The 16,049-nt window shown below is 45.8% G+C and overlaps 1 protein-coding gene across 5 annotated transcripts in view; it reads left to right on the top strand.

Moving 5' to 3' along the window:
• gse1b (Gse1 coiled-coil protein b) overlaps positions 1-16,049 on the top strand; it is a 168,419-nt gene that overhangs the window by 149,121 nt on the left and 3,249 nt on the right. For 4 of the 5 annotated variants that reach the window (XM_023395749.2, XM_023395750.2, XM_023395752.2 and 1 more), the window contains 13 exons: positions 1,356-1,564; positions 6,611-6,777; positions 7,029-7,229; positions 8,516-8,683; positions 8,812-9,176; positions 9,387-9,717; positions 11,197-11,840; positions 12,018-12,130; positions 12,261-12,537; positions 13,669-13,782; positions 13,986-14,360; positions 14,555-14,893; positions 15,610-15,713. In XM_023395749.2, coding sequence (XP_023251517.1) covers positions 1,356-1,564; positions 6,611-6,777; positions 7,029-7,229; positions 8,516-8,683; positions 8,812-9,176; positions 9,387-9,717; positions 11,197-11,840; positions 12,018-12,130; positions 12,261-12,537; positions 13,669-13,782; positions 13,986-14,360; positions 14,555-14,893; positions 15,610-15,713 — 3,407 coding nt within the window. The remainder of the gene's footprint in view (positions 1-1,355; positions 1,565-6,610; positions 6,778-7,028; positions 7,230-8,515; positions 8,684-8,811; positions 9,177-9,386; positions 9,718-11,196; positions 11,841-12,017; positions 12,131-12,260; positions 12,538-13,668; positions 13,783-13,985; positions 14,361-14,554; positions 14,894-15,609; positions 15,714-16,049) is intronic. The other variant, XM_087170896.1, reaches the window with a different exon arrangement.

Below are 16,049 nucleotides of genomic sequence, written 5' to 3'. Positions count from 1 at the left end.
ACCCCCACCCTTCACTTGCCGCTCCTACCACCACTCGCACCTCACACATAGATTTTCAGATTTTCTCTAGACTGTCACCTCACTGCCATTATTGATTCTTTCCGTTATTTAGTAGTATTAGTCACAATGAGGTGTTTAAAATCAGTCTATATCTTGACCGCACCTACCATACGTGGACATTGTTAGGTTATGTTGCCATGGAAACCGAAGCAGCGAAGAAATGGCGGTTGGGTGGAGACCTGTGGTTTTTGTTCTGATGGTGATAATTGGAGAGGAAGTAGACCTGAAACTGGCCTGAGGTTTCAGCTGCCTTTTTTTTTCATGGCTGCATGTAAGCACATTGATGCACAAAAGCACACTACCTGCACACGCACACACACACACACACAAGCACACATCTCCTGCTGTCCTTGCTGCAGCACTGAAGTGTGTGTCCCATTGAGAGGGTTGTGACCCAGTTTGACTGTGTAATGCTGCGCTCGCTCTGAGCAGAGACATACAGCATACTGTACTGTCAAGAGAAGAGGCACAGGCTGGGAGAAGGAGAGAAGAAATGAGAGGAAACTTAGAGACAACACACAGGTTAAAACCTACAGGAGAGTAAAAGAAAAAATAAAGAAAGGAAGGGAAGACAGAAGGATAAAAAAAAAAAAAGACAGAAGGGAAAAGACAGTGCACACAGTTGAGAGGAAGAGAAGGTGCAGCCTGTATGTGGGGGTGGGTAAAGACGTAATGTTGGAAAACTGAAATTGCAATGATATACCCATGTGAATGTGAGCATATCATGAGAGCTTTGGAACAAGAGAGAGAAAGCGAGATGTGTAGAAAGGGAGGCATGTGACCAGACCGTGACCCTGCGCTACAGGGTTTCCCTGGAGGGCTTTGTTAATGTGGCACAGCTACAGCGCAGCAGAGAAGCTCATTGGGCCAGCTTTTCACCACCTGCTGTGTGTGTGTGTGTGTGTGTGTGTGGGGGGGGGGGGTTCTGTGTGTGGCTGCAAGCTCCACTGACTGTATATACATTCAGTATGGCTATTCACTCTCAAAACAGTGTGTTGTTGTGGTGTGTGTGTATCCTGCATGTCAAGGCTGTGTGACTGTTGCAGGGCTGCTCATCCTGATCACTGTCACTTCATAATAGGAGCCTAGGGCCATCCATCTGGCCCTCTGTGTGTGTGTGTGTGTTATTTGTTACTGTTATAGTGCCGCAAACCTTTTTTATTCCCTTGTGAAGGAGCTACAGGATCCTAGTGTTGTCATATATCCTTTTTATTGGTAGAGCAAAATGCAGACTATTAGTATCTTTACCTCTTATCTACTTTCTTTCATTGTCATTTGTCTGTGTCTTTCTCCAGCTGCGTCCTCCATCAGCAGTGAGTCCTCTCCAGTGTCCTCCCCGGCCACGAACCACAGCTCTCCAGTCAGTACACCCAAGAGGGGTCCCCTTGGTCCAGGGCCTGTCCTGGTTCCCCCAGCTGGCCACAGCGTGCCAAACACTCCACCTGTAGTCACCATTGCTCCAACAAAGACTAGCAACGGCCTCTGGAGGAACGAGGGACGCCAGGTAAAACCTCATTCAAACACCACACTGACCTTTAGCCTGTTATCTATCTTTTTCTCTTACTTCCCTTTTTTTTCTTTCAGCTGCTCTCTCTGAACCCTCAGATTGTTCCGGTGTATTTTCCTTTCTGTCTCTTATCTGGTTATTCTAGCAGCATTCAAATGTTGTTATTCTTCTGCTCGCCTGCTAGCACAAACATGCACGCAGACAGGCTCTCGAGGGATTAATGGATTTTGTAGCTGGCCTGTAACCAATAGTAAGGCATTACGCACTTGACATATGTACAAGTGACATAGCGGGTCTATGAATGTATGCTTCCCCCAAACCCCCCACCCCCCCCATGGCTCCATGCGTTAAACAATGCCAGCTGCCACTGGGACGTCGAGGTGACAGCCTCAACGGCAGCTAACATCTGTGCCCCTCCAGCCCCCCTCCCACTTAGCCCTCTTGCCCTTGGACAAACCCTCCCAAGTCCCCAGCCTTTAGCCTCCTTACCCCCACCCCCGCACACCCTTCCACACACCTCCAGCCTCACCCTCACCCTCTTCACTCAAGCAGTCAAGTGCATCCTCTGCTTCGTCACCCCGACACCCGCTCTCTGTTACGTAGTGGGAGAGAGAGGGAGAGCTGCTTCCTTTGATAAGGAGTGGATTATGGATTATGGCCTTGCTTTAAGCCTTCTTATCTCAGCTCAGGGGTAATGGTCGAGGCCAACCGCACGCTTATGAACAGTACTCGGCAACACGCGGAAACTGCGAGACACTTTGACGGTTCCCCGGAGACAGAGAGAAGGGGGATAGCAAAGGGTGAGTGAGGAGGTCAGCCAGCCAGCAATGTGTGGTAGCATTCAGGCTATTGTCCCCCCCCCCCCCCCCCTTTACGAAATGACCTCTCCGTAGTTCAAGGGTCAACCAGATCTGGGAGGTGCTGGAGAGACAAGGGAGCTCTCCCAATGTTGTCACCCTTTTTTGCCATTCCTTTAGCATAGCAAGTTTCAAAGAGCAACAGAAGGAATGAAGGCACAGAAACTCCCGCCGATCCCTTCCACATTTATTATAGCTAAACTCGTGTGTATGTGTGTGCGTTAGTGTGCATTTGCACAATGGTTGTGTGTTTATGTGTGTGTGCATGCGTGTGTGTGTAAGAGGTCAAGCTCAAATTGAAAAGGTCATGTCACTGGGTTTGTGGTGCCTCCAGCAGCTCGGGGCCACCCAGCCGAAGAATGAGGAGGTTAAGGAAGGTGATGTGGACAAGAGGTTGGGATAGAGGGGGCAGAGATTGGGGAGGGGGGGCAACAGTGGGGGATGCGTCATGGAAGCTGGCGTCATAGCATCTCCTCTATTTCCGTGGTGCCGCTTCAGTGAGCACATATAACTCTATGATAACAAAGAGCCACGAGGCTGTAAAGGACACACATACATACCCTCCAACAAAATGTTCCTCTTAAACAAAGATGATGCTGTCTGGAGCTTTGCTAACATCGCTAATTGCCGTACAGGAAGAATGCATTAGGGAAGATGGGCATTTTTACCTTGCCCCTTTGCCCTTTACACTTGTCATTTTCTCTTACCTTCTATGTCTGGTTTTATCATTGGGTTTTTCTGCCAAAATTTATTTTAGTTAAAGTACCCGTGTGCCATTCCCTGATACCCTGTATTTTTCCTTGTGACAGGAATTGCATAGTGTTGAAATAAAGTGTGAGGAACAAAGACAATGGGGACACAAACAGCCAGAAATGAAGATTCAAAGACAAAAGGAGAATCTGACAGAGGCACTAGAAATGCAGAGAAAATAGTTACATACAGAGGCCTCAGTTTGTTCTGTGGATCCCCTGTAAGGCGTCCAAGAAAGCCTGTCTGTTGCTGTGTGTACATATGTGTGCGTCCTGCTTTCTGTGTGTTAGAAGGGTTGATTAGTGTCTCTAGCTGAGATATGAGTCTGTCTTTCAGAGGGGGTGATGGGCAAGGCAGCGAAGGAGGGGGGGCTTGGTGCGTTGGCATTTTGCTTTAATGACTGCAGGAGTCTGCTCCCGCTGCTGCCTGTAATTGCTTTTTAATTGGCAATTTGGATTCATGGCTCCATCTGAGAGGCGTAAACGAGAGCTCTACAATGCGCGGGGTCTCCCAGCCTCACTGGGGGTTACAGGGGCCTGGCTCACACAGGGAAAGATGGCTGTTAATGGCTGTGTCTTTGAGTCTGAGTGCTTGTATTTGTGCTCTGTAGTGTGTATATGGCAGGCTGCTAGTGAATAGTGTGTGTTTGAGAATAGAAGGCTGTGTTTGTTGGCAGGGTGAAAGGTCAAAATGGGATGGCTGGTTGGATGTGTAGGTGCCTGAGTGACTAAGATGCCTCTCTAATGGGAATGAAAGGTTCTGTCTTTGTGGCGTGTGTGCTTTTTCAAGGTTCTGACCTGTTACACCCACACCTTTGCTATAAGCCTGCATCCACACATACATGCACACACATACACAAACAGGGACAAAAAGGTGTGCATACTGCATGGCAGTTATATGGACACATTATCATTGTTTCTACTGTCCTTTTTGTTGATCAGCTCATATTGGAGAGACTTTGCCGGCTTTCAATGACAGTATGAATTTTAAAAGCAGGAAGCAGAAGCCAGTAGATTGCAAAATTGCCGCAGCGTCACTGTGCTTTGTTGTTTTACAAACATCTTTGCTCCATCCTCTTATGATGGGATTTCTGTGAAATTTGGTGGCAAGGAACAGTTGATTCAATTTTGTGGTAATCTGTTTGGGAATCGCACAAATTGACAGTTATTGAGTCATTTCCATGACCAAACCATGCCCTTGTCATGCACAAACTGTGTGCATGATGCAGGATATTGAACACAGGTTCAACCTGCATTTGATTCACAAAGTTAACCAGATGAATACCAGATAGTCAGCATTCAAGTAGCTTACAGCAAACATTGGGTGATTTTATTTGCTGATCAGGTTCTCATGTTTTGGTGTAAAATAAAAAGGGTCAGTGAAGTTTAGTTTGGTCTACCTGTAGAAATAATTTTCTTTACATGGTTGTTCTATGTTGTGGCGGCTTGATAAATTTTAAGGGTTAAGTTGGGGCACCGACTGAAGCAAAATATGCTACTGAAGCATAGTATAACAGGGTGTTTGCTGCTCTTAACACATAACACAACAAACATGAATAAATAAATAAATACATGGACCTGTAGCATCAGTTGCTTTAGTCAAGCAATGATGACAGCCTCGCTAAACACTTCACTTGATTAGCAAGCTGTGTGAGTGTGGTTATAGCAATTGATTAACTGACAGTCAGACAGTATGATAGAAAGCAGCTTCTCCCATTTTTACAGACATATAAGCGGTCAGCAATGCCTCACCAGTACCTGCCTCAGTACAGCTTTATGACACTCAGGAGGAGAGGAGGAATGCAGTAATACACACCACAGTACATGTGTGCGTGACTTCATCTGCAAGTCAATGTGTGTTAAGATAAGTGATTTGAATAAATGTGTGTATATTTGCCTGCCCCGGGCTTTTACTAACAGTCAGACTTCCAGACAGCCACCCATCAGTTTTTGATAGTGTTGGACACCAAGCTAGGAAAAACCACTTTGTGGAAAAAGATGGGGAAAGAGCAAAGAGCAAACAGAGAGCCCGGCATTCTGTGGTTTGAATGGTACTGTCTGATACTGACTTCTTTTGACATATATGAACCTCTTTTCCAGTTGGCTGCTGATTGGGAAGGAACATCCACCTTCTCCCTGTGCTCATAAAGCTCTGAAAGGACGGGGATGGAACGGGAAGGGGGGGGGGCTCAGTTATAGGGACGGGAGGTTTGAAGGAATAAAATGCCTTACTGTTTAGTGAAGCGCAACAAACAACAAGGAGTAAACTACTGGAAAGTGGGAGGTCTAAGAAACAAAGGGGGGTGTGGGGAGTCTAAACATTAGAGCCATTTAAGATTGGATGTTAGCGCATCAGTGTCAGTCTGGGTCAGTGGCTGCAGAAGAGGACGTGGAGGTAATGGCTCACTAAATAGGATTTGTTTTATCAGAGGCGGTAGTGAGAGAGAGGACAGTGCTGCTGTAAGGTCTCTCTCTAATCCCAGAGGTTAATTTAATGGGGCAAGAAGTGCCCTGTCCCCTTCTCTCATCTTCTTTATCACTTCATCTCAACCTTTCTTTATTTCTATTCCTATTCTATGTAGTTGTTCAACTTCAAGTTGCGTTGCACCATTGCAGTGAAAATCCTCAACTGCATATCCCTCTATAAACAATTTCCTTGTTCGACTTACAAGGGTTGTAAGTCTCCCAGTTCCGCCATTGCATTTGTAGGCAGAGGGAAACCAAAGCTTCAGAAAATTTACTCCCACTCTCACAGCAGGATGTCTTTGTAGCTCTGAAACGGTGTGTGTGCCTGCTGAGTGTGTGTGAGTGTGTGTATGTTTTGTTGTGGGATTGGAGAAGTGAGACCAGGCTTGCTGCCAAAGGGAGAGAGGGAGGTGAAAGAGAAAAAGGAAGAAAGAGAAACAGAGGTAGAAGGATGTTGCTTTTTGAATTTTGTTGTCTTCCCTGAGCACATGCACACGCACACACACACACACTCACACACACACACACACACACACACACACACACACACACACTGAGCCAAGCTCAAAGTCCCTAGAAGTACTGCTGTTGTACATCTACCATTACCACATCCTCATTGATCATACATACGTCATCTCTTGTTTACAATTAGAGAAAAACAGTGAGGTGATTTTTTGTTTTTTTAATTTTATTTTACCACACTCTGCCTGCTTCCTCCATTTTATCATATATTTTCTTCAGAGAAATGTTGATCCATCTATTTTTATAGGGGTTGTGGTGTGTTTGAGAAAGTGGATGAAAGTGCCTGAGGTTGGAAGAGAGAGGGAGGGAGGCTGCTGCACCCCAAACAGGCCTATTCCCTCCCCTGTCTCCCCCCTCACAGGATGGGCTCCATGAGCACTGACAACCGTGACGGTCACAGGTCCTCACGAACAATGACTAAGATCCTCTCTCTGCATCTCTTTCTTCAGGCTGACTCGGGGCCTCGTGGGGCCAGCAGGGAACGTTTGGGTGCGGAGGGGACCCTCCCCCAGGAAAAGGGTGGCCCCTCAGTCCCTGCCCACCTCCTGGGAAACCCCTATGCCTTTGGCCTCACCCCTGGTGCTGTCATGCAGGATTCACGTTTCCAGCCCCTTAAGTGAGTCACACACTGCTCTGCCTCTTTCTCTGGATTTGCAGTTTTTACATGTTTTCAAAAAAAAATTTTGGCACACTTTGATATACGTGTATGGTCAGTAATTGTTGTTGATATTGTTGATGGGATTGAGATACAATTAGAATTTCGATAGTTTCTTGGTGAAAACTGGTTAAATTGCACAACAGTAAACACGCAAATCAAACTAATCATGGCTTTTCTCTGTTGTGCCCCTACTCTTGTCTTACCTTCAGTCTGCCCAGACAGTTGCCTAATGCAGTGCCCCCTGGTCCTGTACCAGAAGAGTACCTCCGTGGTTTCCGGCCCTATGCCACGACTGAGGATGCCCTCCGTATGCCCTCTTTGCCCTTGGGCCTGGACCCTGCCACTGCAGCCGCTGCAGCTGCCTACTATCACCCCAGCTACCTGCCCCACCCCTCCTTCACACCATACAGGTAGGCCTCTCTATTAATTTGTTTTGTTGACTTGGCACCCATTTCCTCCAAGAGCAAATTGTGCAAACCAGTGCATTTAACTGAACTAAGTATTTGCACTGCTTAGTCTCAGCAATAAACGCAGTGGTGTATAGCTGACCATGAATTCATGTTCCCAGAGGTAAAATATTCCTAATTTGTATATTTATTTAACTGGGGGAGAGATTTTATTGAGTGTAAGAGAGCTGAAGAGAGACATGACTCAGTTACATGGCAGCACAAATAAAAAACATCAGGTTCCAGGTAAACAAAAAGCAAACTGCAGAAAAGAGACAAAATAATCAAACTCACAGTATCAGTATGGACAGCGTGGAAAAAAGTCTGTTGAAACAAAGGTCAGAGAGTATCAGTTAAAACAATGACATTCCAGCACGGAGTATTGGGCTTCCTCTTGGAAACACTTAAGACCAGAGTTTATCATATTGGATGCAATGGCTAAGACTCCTTTTCCTTGTCTTTGCCCAAGCTTGGTTATACCCATGGATAAAACCGGAACATTCAAAAGAGAACCCTGGCTGGTTTTGCCACCTCTATATATGTCTGGAGCTTGTTCACACATGCTTTTTGAGAAATCACCATAAAAGAATCACTGAACTCTTTATACATCTAAAATAAGATGTATCCTGTTCACCACTGTCATTTATGGATTTTGCCTTAAGGAAAACAAGGTTTTCGTTTTTAGGTATTTGTTTGTTTTTTTATAGGGGCAACATCATATAAATAATACAGAGATAAATAGATCATACAGGAAACACCAGCAGTAGGAAATGTATGTGCAATATTTGTTACGTGTGATCGTATGCAAACTGTGTGTGTATGTGTGTGTGCGTGTTGAAAAGGGCCCTGCTTGCTTTGGGCTATCACACAGGCTGCGTGCCCCTGGTCTGTCAACCCAGCAAGATCAGAGGACTGCAGCACCCATCACACACTGCGCTGTAATGGATTTAATGAGGGGATGAGCAGTGGATGTCACACACACACACACACATACAAAAACACACAGTTGTGCATCAACATACAGCACAGTCTCTTGCTAGCTGCTGTGTGGTGATTGAGGTTAGCTGACAGACACCGCTGCTTTCTTGAAAGACGGAAGACCCTGTTATGTTGCTTCTTTGGGAGATGGAGGCACACAGGTTAATGAAAGTGAATGCTGCACTGTCACACGGGGAGACTGACTCCCTCGCTTTCTCTCTTTTCTGTTTTTTTTTTATTATTTTTCTTTTATTTCAATCCTTATCTCCCAGGATGGATGACCCATTCTGCCTCTCTGCTTTGAGGTCACCTTTCTATTCGCTGCCAACAGGGGGAGCTTTACCCCCCATCCATCCCTCTGCTGTTCACATGCACCTACCAGGGGTCCGCTACCCTGGAGATTTCACACACCCTTCACTGTCAGCACTGCAGTCTGAGAGGTAAAGACCCCTTAACTCACACATATATAGACCATGTATAGATATCAGCCGTGGTTATGAATTGTCATTTCTGATTTAACATCCATCTTCTTTCTGCTTCCGTTTCCCTGTCCACTGCGCTTTTTTAGGCTTCAGCTGGAGGATGAGCTGCGGCAGAGAGAGAGGGAGCGCGAACGAGAACGTGAGCGCGAAAAGGAGAGGGAGCGCGAGGCAGAGAGAGAGAAAGAGCGGGAGAGAGAACGGGAGAGGGAGAGAGAACGTGAGAAGGAGCTGGAGAGGGAGAGGGAGCGTGAGCGAGAAAGGGAGCGCGAGAGGGAACGGGAGAAGGAGAGAGAAAGAGAGAAGGAGCTAGAGAGGCAGAAGGAGAGAGCACTGAGGGAGAAGGAGCTGCAGGCATCCAAGGCCATGGAGAGCCACTATCTGGCTGAGCTCCATGCCATAAGGGGGCAGGAGGACCGAACCAAGCCTGAGAGACTCACCCCTAATCGGGCTGGTATGTGTCTGTGCTTCCCTTGTAGCCTCTATAAGCTACAGTTATAATGTTTGTAAAGCAACATTGGCCACACAGTTTTCACAGTTTTCTTTTTATACATTTTATATACTGATTAACTGGTGAATTGAGAAAATAATTGTCAAATGAATATAATCTTTAGTTGCATCCCTAATACCAAAATTCTTTGCACTGACCTCTCCGTCTCTGCAGATAAAACCAAAGAGCCCGCCCTCCCAGCTCCCAAACCCGTACCGCCAGGACTACACTCTTCAATGGTTCAATCCCATCATCCCGTCCCTGGGTTGATCTCAGGCCACGGTCTCTACATGGGCCCCAGCGCTGTGGGGACTGGGCTCCCGGCCTCAATGATTGCTCAGAGGAACAATGAGGAGGAGAGGTGGTTGGCACGGCAACGCAAGCTGCGGCAGGAGAAAGAGGATCGTCAGTACCAGGTGTCTGAATTCCGTCAGCAGGTTCTGGAGCAGCACTTGGACTTGGGCCGGCCAGCTGACGCACCAGATCACAGGACAGACTCGCACAGGTGAAACAACACACACAAGGCTCTGCTTGTTGTAGTCCATCCAGACAGAGACACAGACAGAAATGTGCTCATTTTCAAACCTGCTTAAAAGTATTTCTTGCCACATAACTCTCTGACACCAAAATGCATGCATGATTTCAGTGCACACATTATTTTTGGGGGTGCTCTCTCTGTTAGCCTGATAGGGACAGTTGTGCCTGTATTTTGAAGCCTCAGATGCTGGCAGGCCTTAGAAGTTTGTTTTCAGGCAGGGTTGGGAAAAAAAAAGATAAACCCTGTCAGAAGCATCACATCTACTCTATTTCTGTCCATGCTACCTTCTAGGCCTGACATGTAGCAAAACATGCAGCTATGTTTAGGTGTTGATGTAGGGTCCTGATGACTGCTGTTCCATGAGAAGTGGGTAGGGGTTTCAAACAGGCAGCGAGTGGGATGGCTAAGATACACAAAGGCTAATTCTCAGCTAATCCTCTCAACCTTGCACAGCGTAAGCCCCCTACTTACCCTCCTTTGTTACTGTGCCTGTGTTTGTGTTGTTGTGTGGGATTCAGAAGTGAGGTTGGGGTTAATGCTGAACCGGGAGGACAGGAGAGACACACGCACACGTCTGATATCAGTAACCCTATGGTATAATCGCAGAATCACAGCTCACAGGCTGCAGATTGCGGATAACACACACATTTGCTCACTCACTCACTCACTCACTCACACACAGAAATGCAAACACAAACAGGAGGCATAGATAATTTGACTGGTCATGCAGCGTGCACTACTGCCAGGTTTTATCTGGAAAGACGCTCCAGACAGTATCCATCCACCATCTGCCTTTCTTTCCTCCTCACTTTTGCTGTTCTTTTTCCACTACCATACCCTTTCTCCTTTTCAAGTCTTCCTTTTCATCCTTGTCCTCACTTTATATATATATATATATATATATATATATATATATTCCTCTTCTCTGTCTTATATCATTAAGTGTTCCCTTTCAAACAGTCTATCGTTCTTCTTCCCCTTCCTGTGTTAGTCCTTTTCTTCTCTGCCTGCCTGTCAGGAAAACATTTCTCCTGGCCTCTTCCCTCGTAGACTGCTCTCTGAACTTGGTCTCTCCTTTCGTGTGTGTGTGTGTGTGTGTGTGTGTGTGTGTGTGCGTGTGCGTGCGTGTGCGTGCCACACTTCAAGGGCCTACCAGATCAAAAACAGGCGGGTATATCTGGAGGACAGTGTGTGCCTTGGCCACATCCTCACTCTGCTCTGGGCTACTCTGTCTGGGCTTGATAACACTGCTTTGCACAGACACACAAACCCACAGACATACTGACAGGGATGACAGGAAATAGACAAGGCATACGAGCCCTTTTGTGTGTCTCTGCATAACATGTGTGACTGGGAAACACTATTTCTCAATTTTAGAAGAGATATGGGAGTCGGACTGTATTTCTAACAGATATGCACAATCCCTGTTCCATTGTATCTCTACAGACCCATAACAAATCACCATGAACCAGGAAGCCGGGATCTCCACCCTCACTTAGGCGCCCCTCCACCCCTCATCTCCCCCAAACCTCCACAGCCACCACGTGAACACCACCCTCCGCCACCCACCACCCTGTGGAACCCTGCATCTCTTATAGAAACAGCCTCAGAGTCCAGACGTAACCACGAGCCCTCAGGGATGGGACACTATGAACTCAGTCGGCTGCCCCCAGGGCCCTCCAAATATGAGGATGGAGCCCGAAGGAGAGATGGGGGAGCAATGGAAAAGTATCCCTCACTGAGAGGTCCTCCGGGCCTGACGGAGCCCAGCACATTCCTCGCTGATCTGGAGAAATCCACCCAGTCCTTCTTCAGCCAGCAGAGGTCATCGCTGTCCCTGTCTAGCCAGTATGAACTGGAGGGAGCTGTGAAAAGCAATGCTGGAATAAAGAGCCTCCAGGGACACCCGGGTCACAGTAGGCATGGACAGGGACTAGGAATAATTGCCGGGCCAGGGATGGGACAGGTAGCTACACTGGGGATGGGCCCGGAGACGATGCTGATCTATGATGAGTACCTACAACAACACCGAAGGCCTGTCAGCAAGCTGGACCTGGAGGAGAAGAGGAGAAGGGAGGCCAGGGAGAAAGGTACTCACCACAGGCGTACTGTTACACCTGATAAACTGAATTCTCATGTGCTTGGAAAACCATAGACCATATCTTGTTTTATGTAACAAGTCAACTTTTTTTTTTATTTTAAAAAATTTATATTTTTTAGAGAATTTAAAAGTGGGGCATCAGTAGTGACCTCTGTGTTTTCTGCAGGTTACTACTATGAGCTGGATGACTCATATGATGAGAGTGATGAGGAGGAGGTGAGAGCTCATCTCAGGAGAGTATCAGAGCAGCCCCCACTAAAACTAGAAGACTCCACAGAGGTAAAACACCTGCCAACACATCTAAGTTTTCTGTGCTTTCCATGATGGTAGCACATACAGGCACAAAACATTGCAGTAAGGTGATTTAAAAAAAATAAAATAAATAACATTTCTTTGCCTCTCTTCACAGAAATTGGAATTTCTGGGAGTGTTTGGCCTGACCACAGTGGGCCGGCGGGATGAGCTGGTGCAGCAGAAGAGAAGGAAGAGAAGGAGGATGCTCAGGGAGCGCAGCCCCTCACCACCTGCCTTGCAATCAAAACGCACTCCTCCTCCCCCTCCTCCTCCTCCACAACTCAGCACGCGCTTCACCCCTGAGGAGATGGACCGAGCGCCAGAGCTGGAGGATAAGAAGCGGTTCCTCACCATGTTCAGACTGTCCCATGTCACTTTGCAGCAGAGAAGAGGTAAGGGAATTTAGAGTAGTGCGCAGATAAAGCCCAGTCTATTAGGCAGGTAGTCCATCCCACCTTCTTAATTTACTCACTCATCTTTGAAGCTGCTCTAAAATAACCCAGGTAAATATATATGGGTGATTCAGTTACTCTAAATATGGGTCCTTTAGTGTTGCTTACCAACCGTTTTTGTTTAATTATGTTTCAAGAACAACATTAATTAGTGTAAGAATTAACTGTGCGTAACCATGCCTCTTAGCTGTTCTTAATTAAATAAACCACGTCTTCCTTATTGTTTAAGTAAAGAGTTGATGTGCTCGGGAAGCTAACTCCTTTGACTTCAACGGTAAAATCTAATTAAGTGGAGGAAATAGTTTTGATATTGATAATTAATTGAAAAGCTAAAATTTATATTAACTCAGTGCTTCAACAAGGTCATTAGAAACCGCTACATCTTAGAAATGACCTAGTGCCCTTTACATGCCATACAAACATGGCCATCCATAACTTATAATATGCCTCTTCTTTTTGACAATTCATTGAGTGATTGCAGTGTTCATTTAGCTTTTAGTAGGCAGTAGTCATCCTCTGTCGGCTCAACAGCTTGCTGATGCTTTACTTCAGCTGAGCTCTGCCTGAATTGCATGCACTGCATTGTCATTAACATGTTGACTCAAGCCTTGAAAGAAACCACAAAGGGGTCACACAATGCAGCATATAATTAACAATGTATGCATAATGTAATGCCTTACATTGCCTTAGTTAGAAAGGTGGACTCGTGTCAAGGTTCTGTTTGTAGACACTTGCAATTACACACACACACACACACGCACACGCACACACACACACATACTGTATACTGATGAGGAATTGGGAGTGGCAGCAGTGGGCTTACAGTTATCCCAGTCTAATCCTCTTGATTTACTGTTTGCTGCCTACAGATGGCAGCGCACAGCCTCCCACACTATCAGGCTACACTCAACCTTACACACACACATCCAACCTTACACTTACACACACATATACACACACACACAAACAAAACTAGGAAAAACAGGTGCTTATGAAATTGTGAATAAGACAGAATTGACAGGACTAATGCTACAAAGCTTTACATGATGTATTACTTCCTCTGTCTCTTAGATAATGAAAGAGTGGTGGAGTTGCTTCAGGCCATTAAAGAAAAGAGCGTAACCTTGGACACCATCAGACATGCCCCTCATCCACTGTGTAAGAGCCCTTCAGCACAGAGCTCTGGTGAGGCACATACTAATAAGCATAAACATACACAATTTCACATCCCTGAAGTGTCGGGTTAGAGTGGTGTTTTATTCATTTGTATAATGTATTTGGACCGGAGATTCCTCTTTAAGAAATTACAATTTATGACTGCAACGTTCCATTTGTAATAATGTAGATCTCGACCTCATCATTACTAACACATGTTCAAATGATTACAGATTCTGCATTTGCCCAGCCTCCCTCTGAATCAGAGGACCACCACAATGTCAGACCACATAGCCCCTCCTCACATTGCCCAGCGTCCCCCAATGGCCATCCAAAACCCCTTGGGGACACATTAAGACCAAAGGAACCCCCTTCTCCAGCTGTCTATCCAGACAAGGCCCGGGGGCCCAGTGAAGGACCGATATCTAAGAGGAGCTCCAGTCTGCTGAACAGCTTGCGGCCCCCACTCCCCCTTCAGGCTAAAGAGAGCCTTCACAGTGTCAATGGACGCACCAAACCTTGGGACAGCTTCACCCCGGAGGAATTTGCCCAGCAGTTCCACGAATCTGTGCTTCAGTCCACTCAGAAAGCTCTTCAGAAACACAAAGGTAAAGCCGCACAAGCCACAGTCGCAGAAATATCTTTACAAAGTTGACTGATGGGCACCATGATAAATAACTTGAATAATGAATATATTGTTATTTATTTATTTTGTCGTCTCGTGATTTAATAGTTCAATAGTCTTCAGTATTAGATTAATAAAAATGGATGAAATCTGACAGTCCTTTCTTCTCTCCTTTAGGTGGAGCCACTGGGATGTCAGAGTCATCCCACCTCCAGGAGTCCTCTGTTCACTACAACATTCCAGAGCTTCAGAGCACCCCTGGGCGACCACCGCAGCCACATTCACAGTCTCACTCGAATGCACATTCATTTCCCCATCCGCTCTCACACTCTCACCCTCAGTCCAACGGGCAGCACTTCTCAGTACCGCTACACCGGGAGGCCTCAGGGACGAGAGAGGACCTGTCTGGTCCAGAGGACTCTGAGGAAGAAGAGGATGAGGAGGAAGAGGAGGCTCCTTCTTCCAAGTGGCAGGGGATTGAATCTATATTTGAAGCTTATCAGGAATATGTTGAAGGTAAGCGGTCACACTTAAAGTTTCATGCTTTTTACCTCCATGAAAGTTGATCACATCTCATTGTATAGTTTCATAAATCAGCGTTGCTCTTTATTCTGTGAATTCCTTTATTCCTTCTATCTCTGATGTATTAATTATTTTTTCGTGGTTCGAGTAATCAATTGAACTTCGATGTATAGCACCTTTCATGCCGGTTAGTGTGATATTAAGGGTGTTATAGGTGACTGACAAGGTGATAAGACAGTACAAATATAAACAGTAAAAATAACTGAAGACTAAAAACAGAATGGAATGAATACATAAGAAAATTTATAAGACAGATGAAATACAATTAGAAAAAGATATTCCAAAAAGGGCTGGAACTTGTGAAGTTGTAGTAGCATTCTCTTGTCACTAGAGGGTGCCATTTATCCTTCCTAAACACAACTCAGCTATATGTAGATAAATGTGTATCAGGGTTTCAACCAGAAATTCAGTTAAAATAACATCCAGTCACCCCCACCTCATTACACCATGTCACTTGTGCAATTTAAGAGCTCCAAACATGAAGATGCTTTTCTATATTTGCTTGATGTAGATTAGCCTTGTAGCTTCTGCTGTTTCAATAGTACATGGTCTGTTGCTTAGAGGTCAGTGTTCACTTCTCTAATCCCAACAATGGTGTTTCCTATTTCCTTTCCTTTCCCTATATTCTGTGATTTGGTGGTGTCCTCTAGAGCAAAGTTTAGAGCGACAAGTGTTGCAGAGCCAGTGTCGAAGACTAGAAGCTCAGAACTACAACCTCAGTCTGACTGCTGAGCAGCTGTCGCATAGCATGGGGGTAAGACACACACACACACTACACTACTTTTACTGTCCTTCATAATAATACACTAGGTGCAGAGGCAGAACAAAATATCTTAAAAACTATGCTAGTACTGACGGAAGTAACTAGATCACAGGCCTGTGATAGACTTGCAAGATGAGGAAACTAGCTCAGATCAAAGATGCTGAATTTTCACTGCATGAATTGCAAGGTTGCTGGTTGAAAAATGCAAAAGAGAACACGTAGGCCTATACAGTTGTAACCACAAATAACTTGAAAGTGGTTGTCAGGGCTCTGCATGTTTATATAAAAGCCAGAAAATACAGCACAGGGCTTCATACAGGAGCAAGT

Source organism: Seriola lalandi, unplaced genomic scaffold (assembly GCF_002814215.2).
Source record: "Seriola lalandi dorsalis isolate HSWRI2012SDOR001 ecotype SW California unplaced genomic scaffold, Sedor1 jcf7180002054968, whole genome shotgun sequence".
In the NCBI taxonomy this organism is placed as follows: domain Eukaryota; kingdom Metazoa; phylum Chordata; class Actinopteri; order Carangiformes; family Carangidae; genus Seriola; species Seriola lalandi.
The sequence above is the reverse complement of the archived record's forward strand: the minus strand, read 5'-3'. Positions and strand labels throughout refer to the sequence as shown.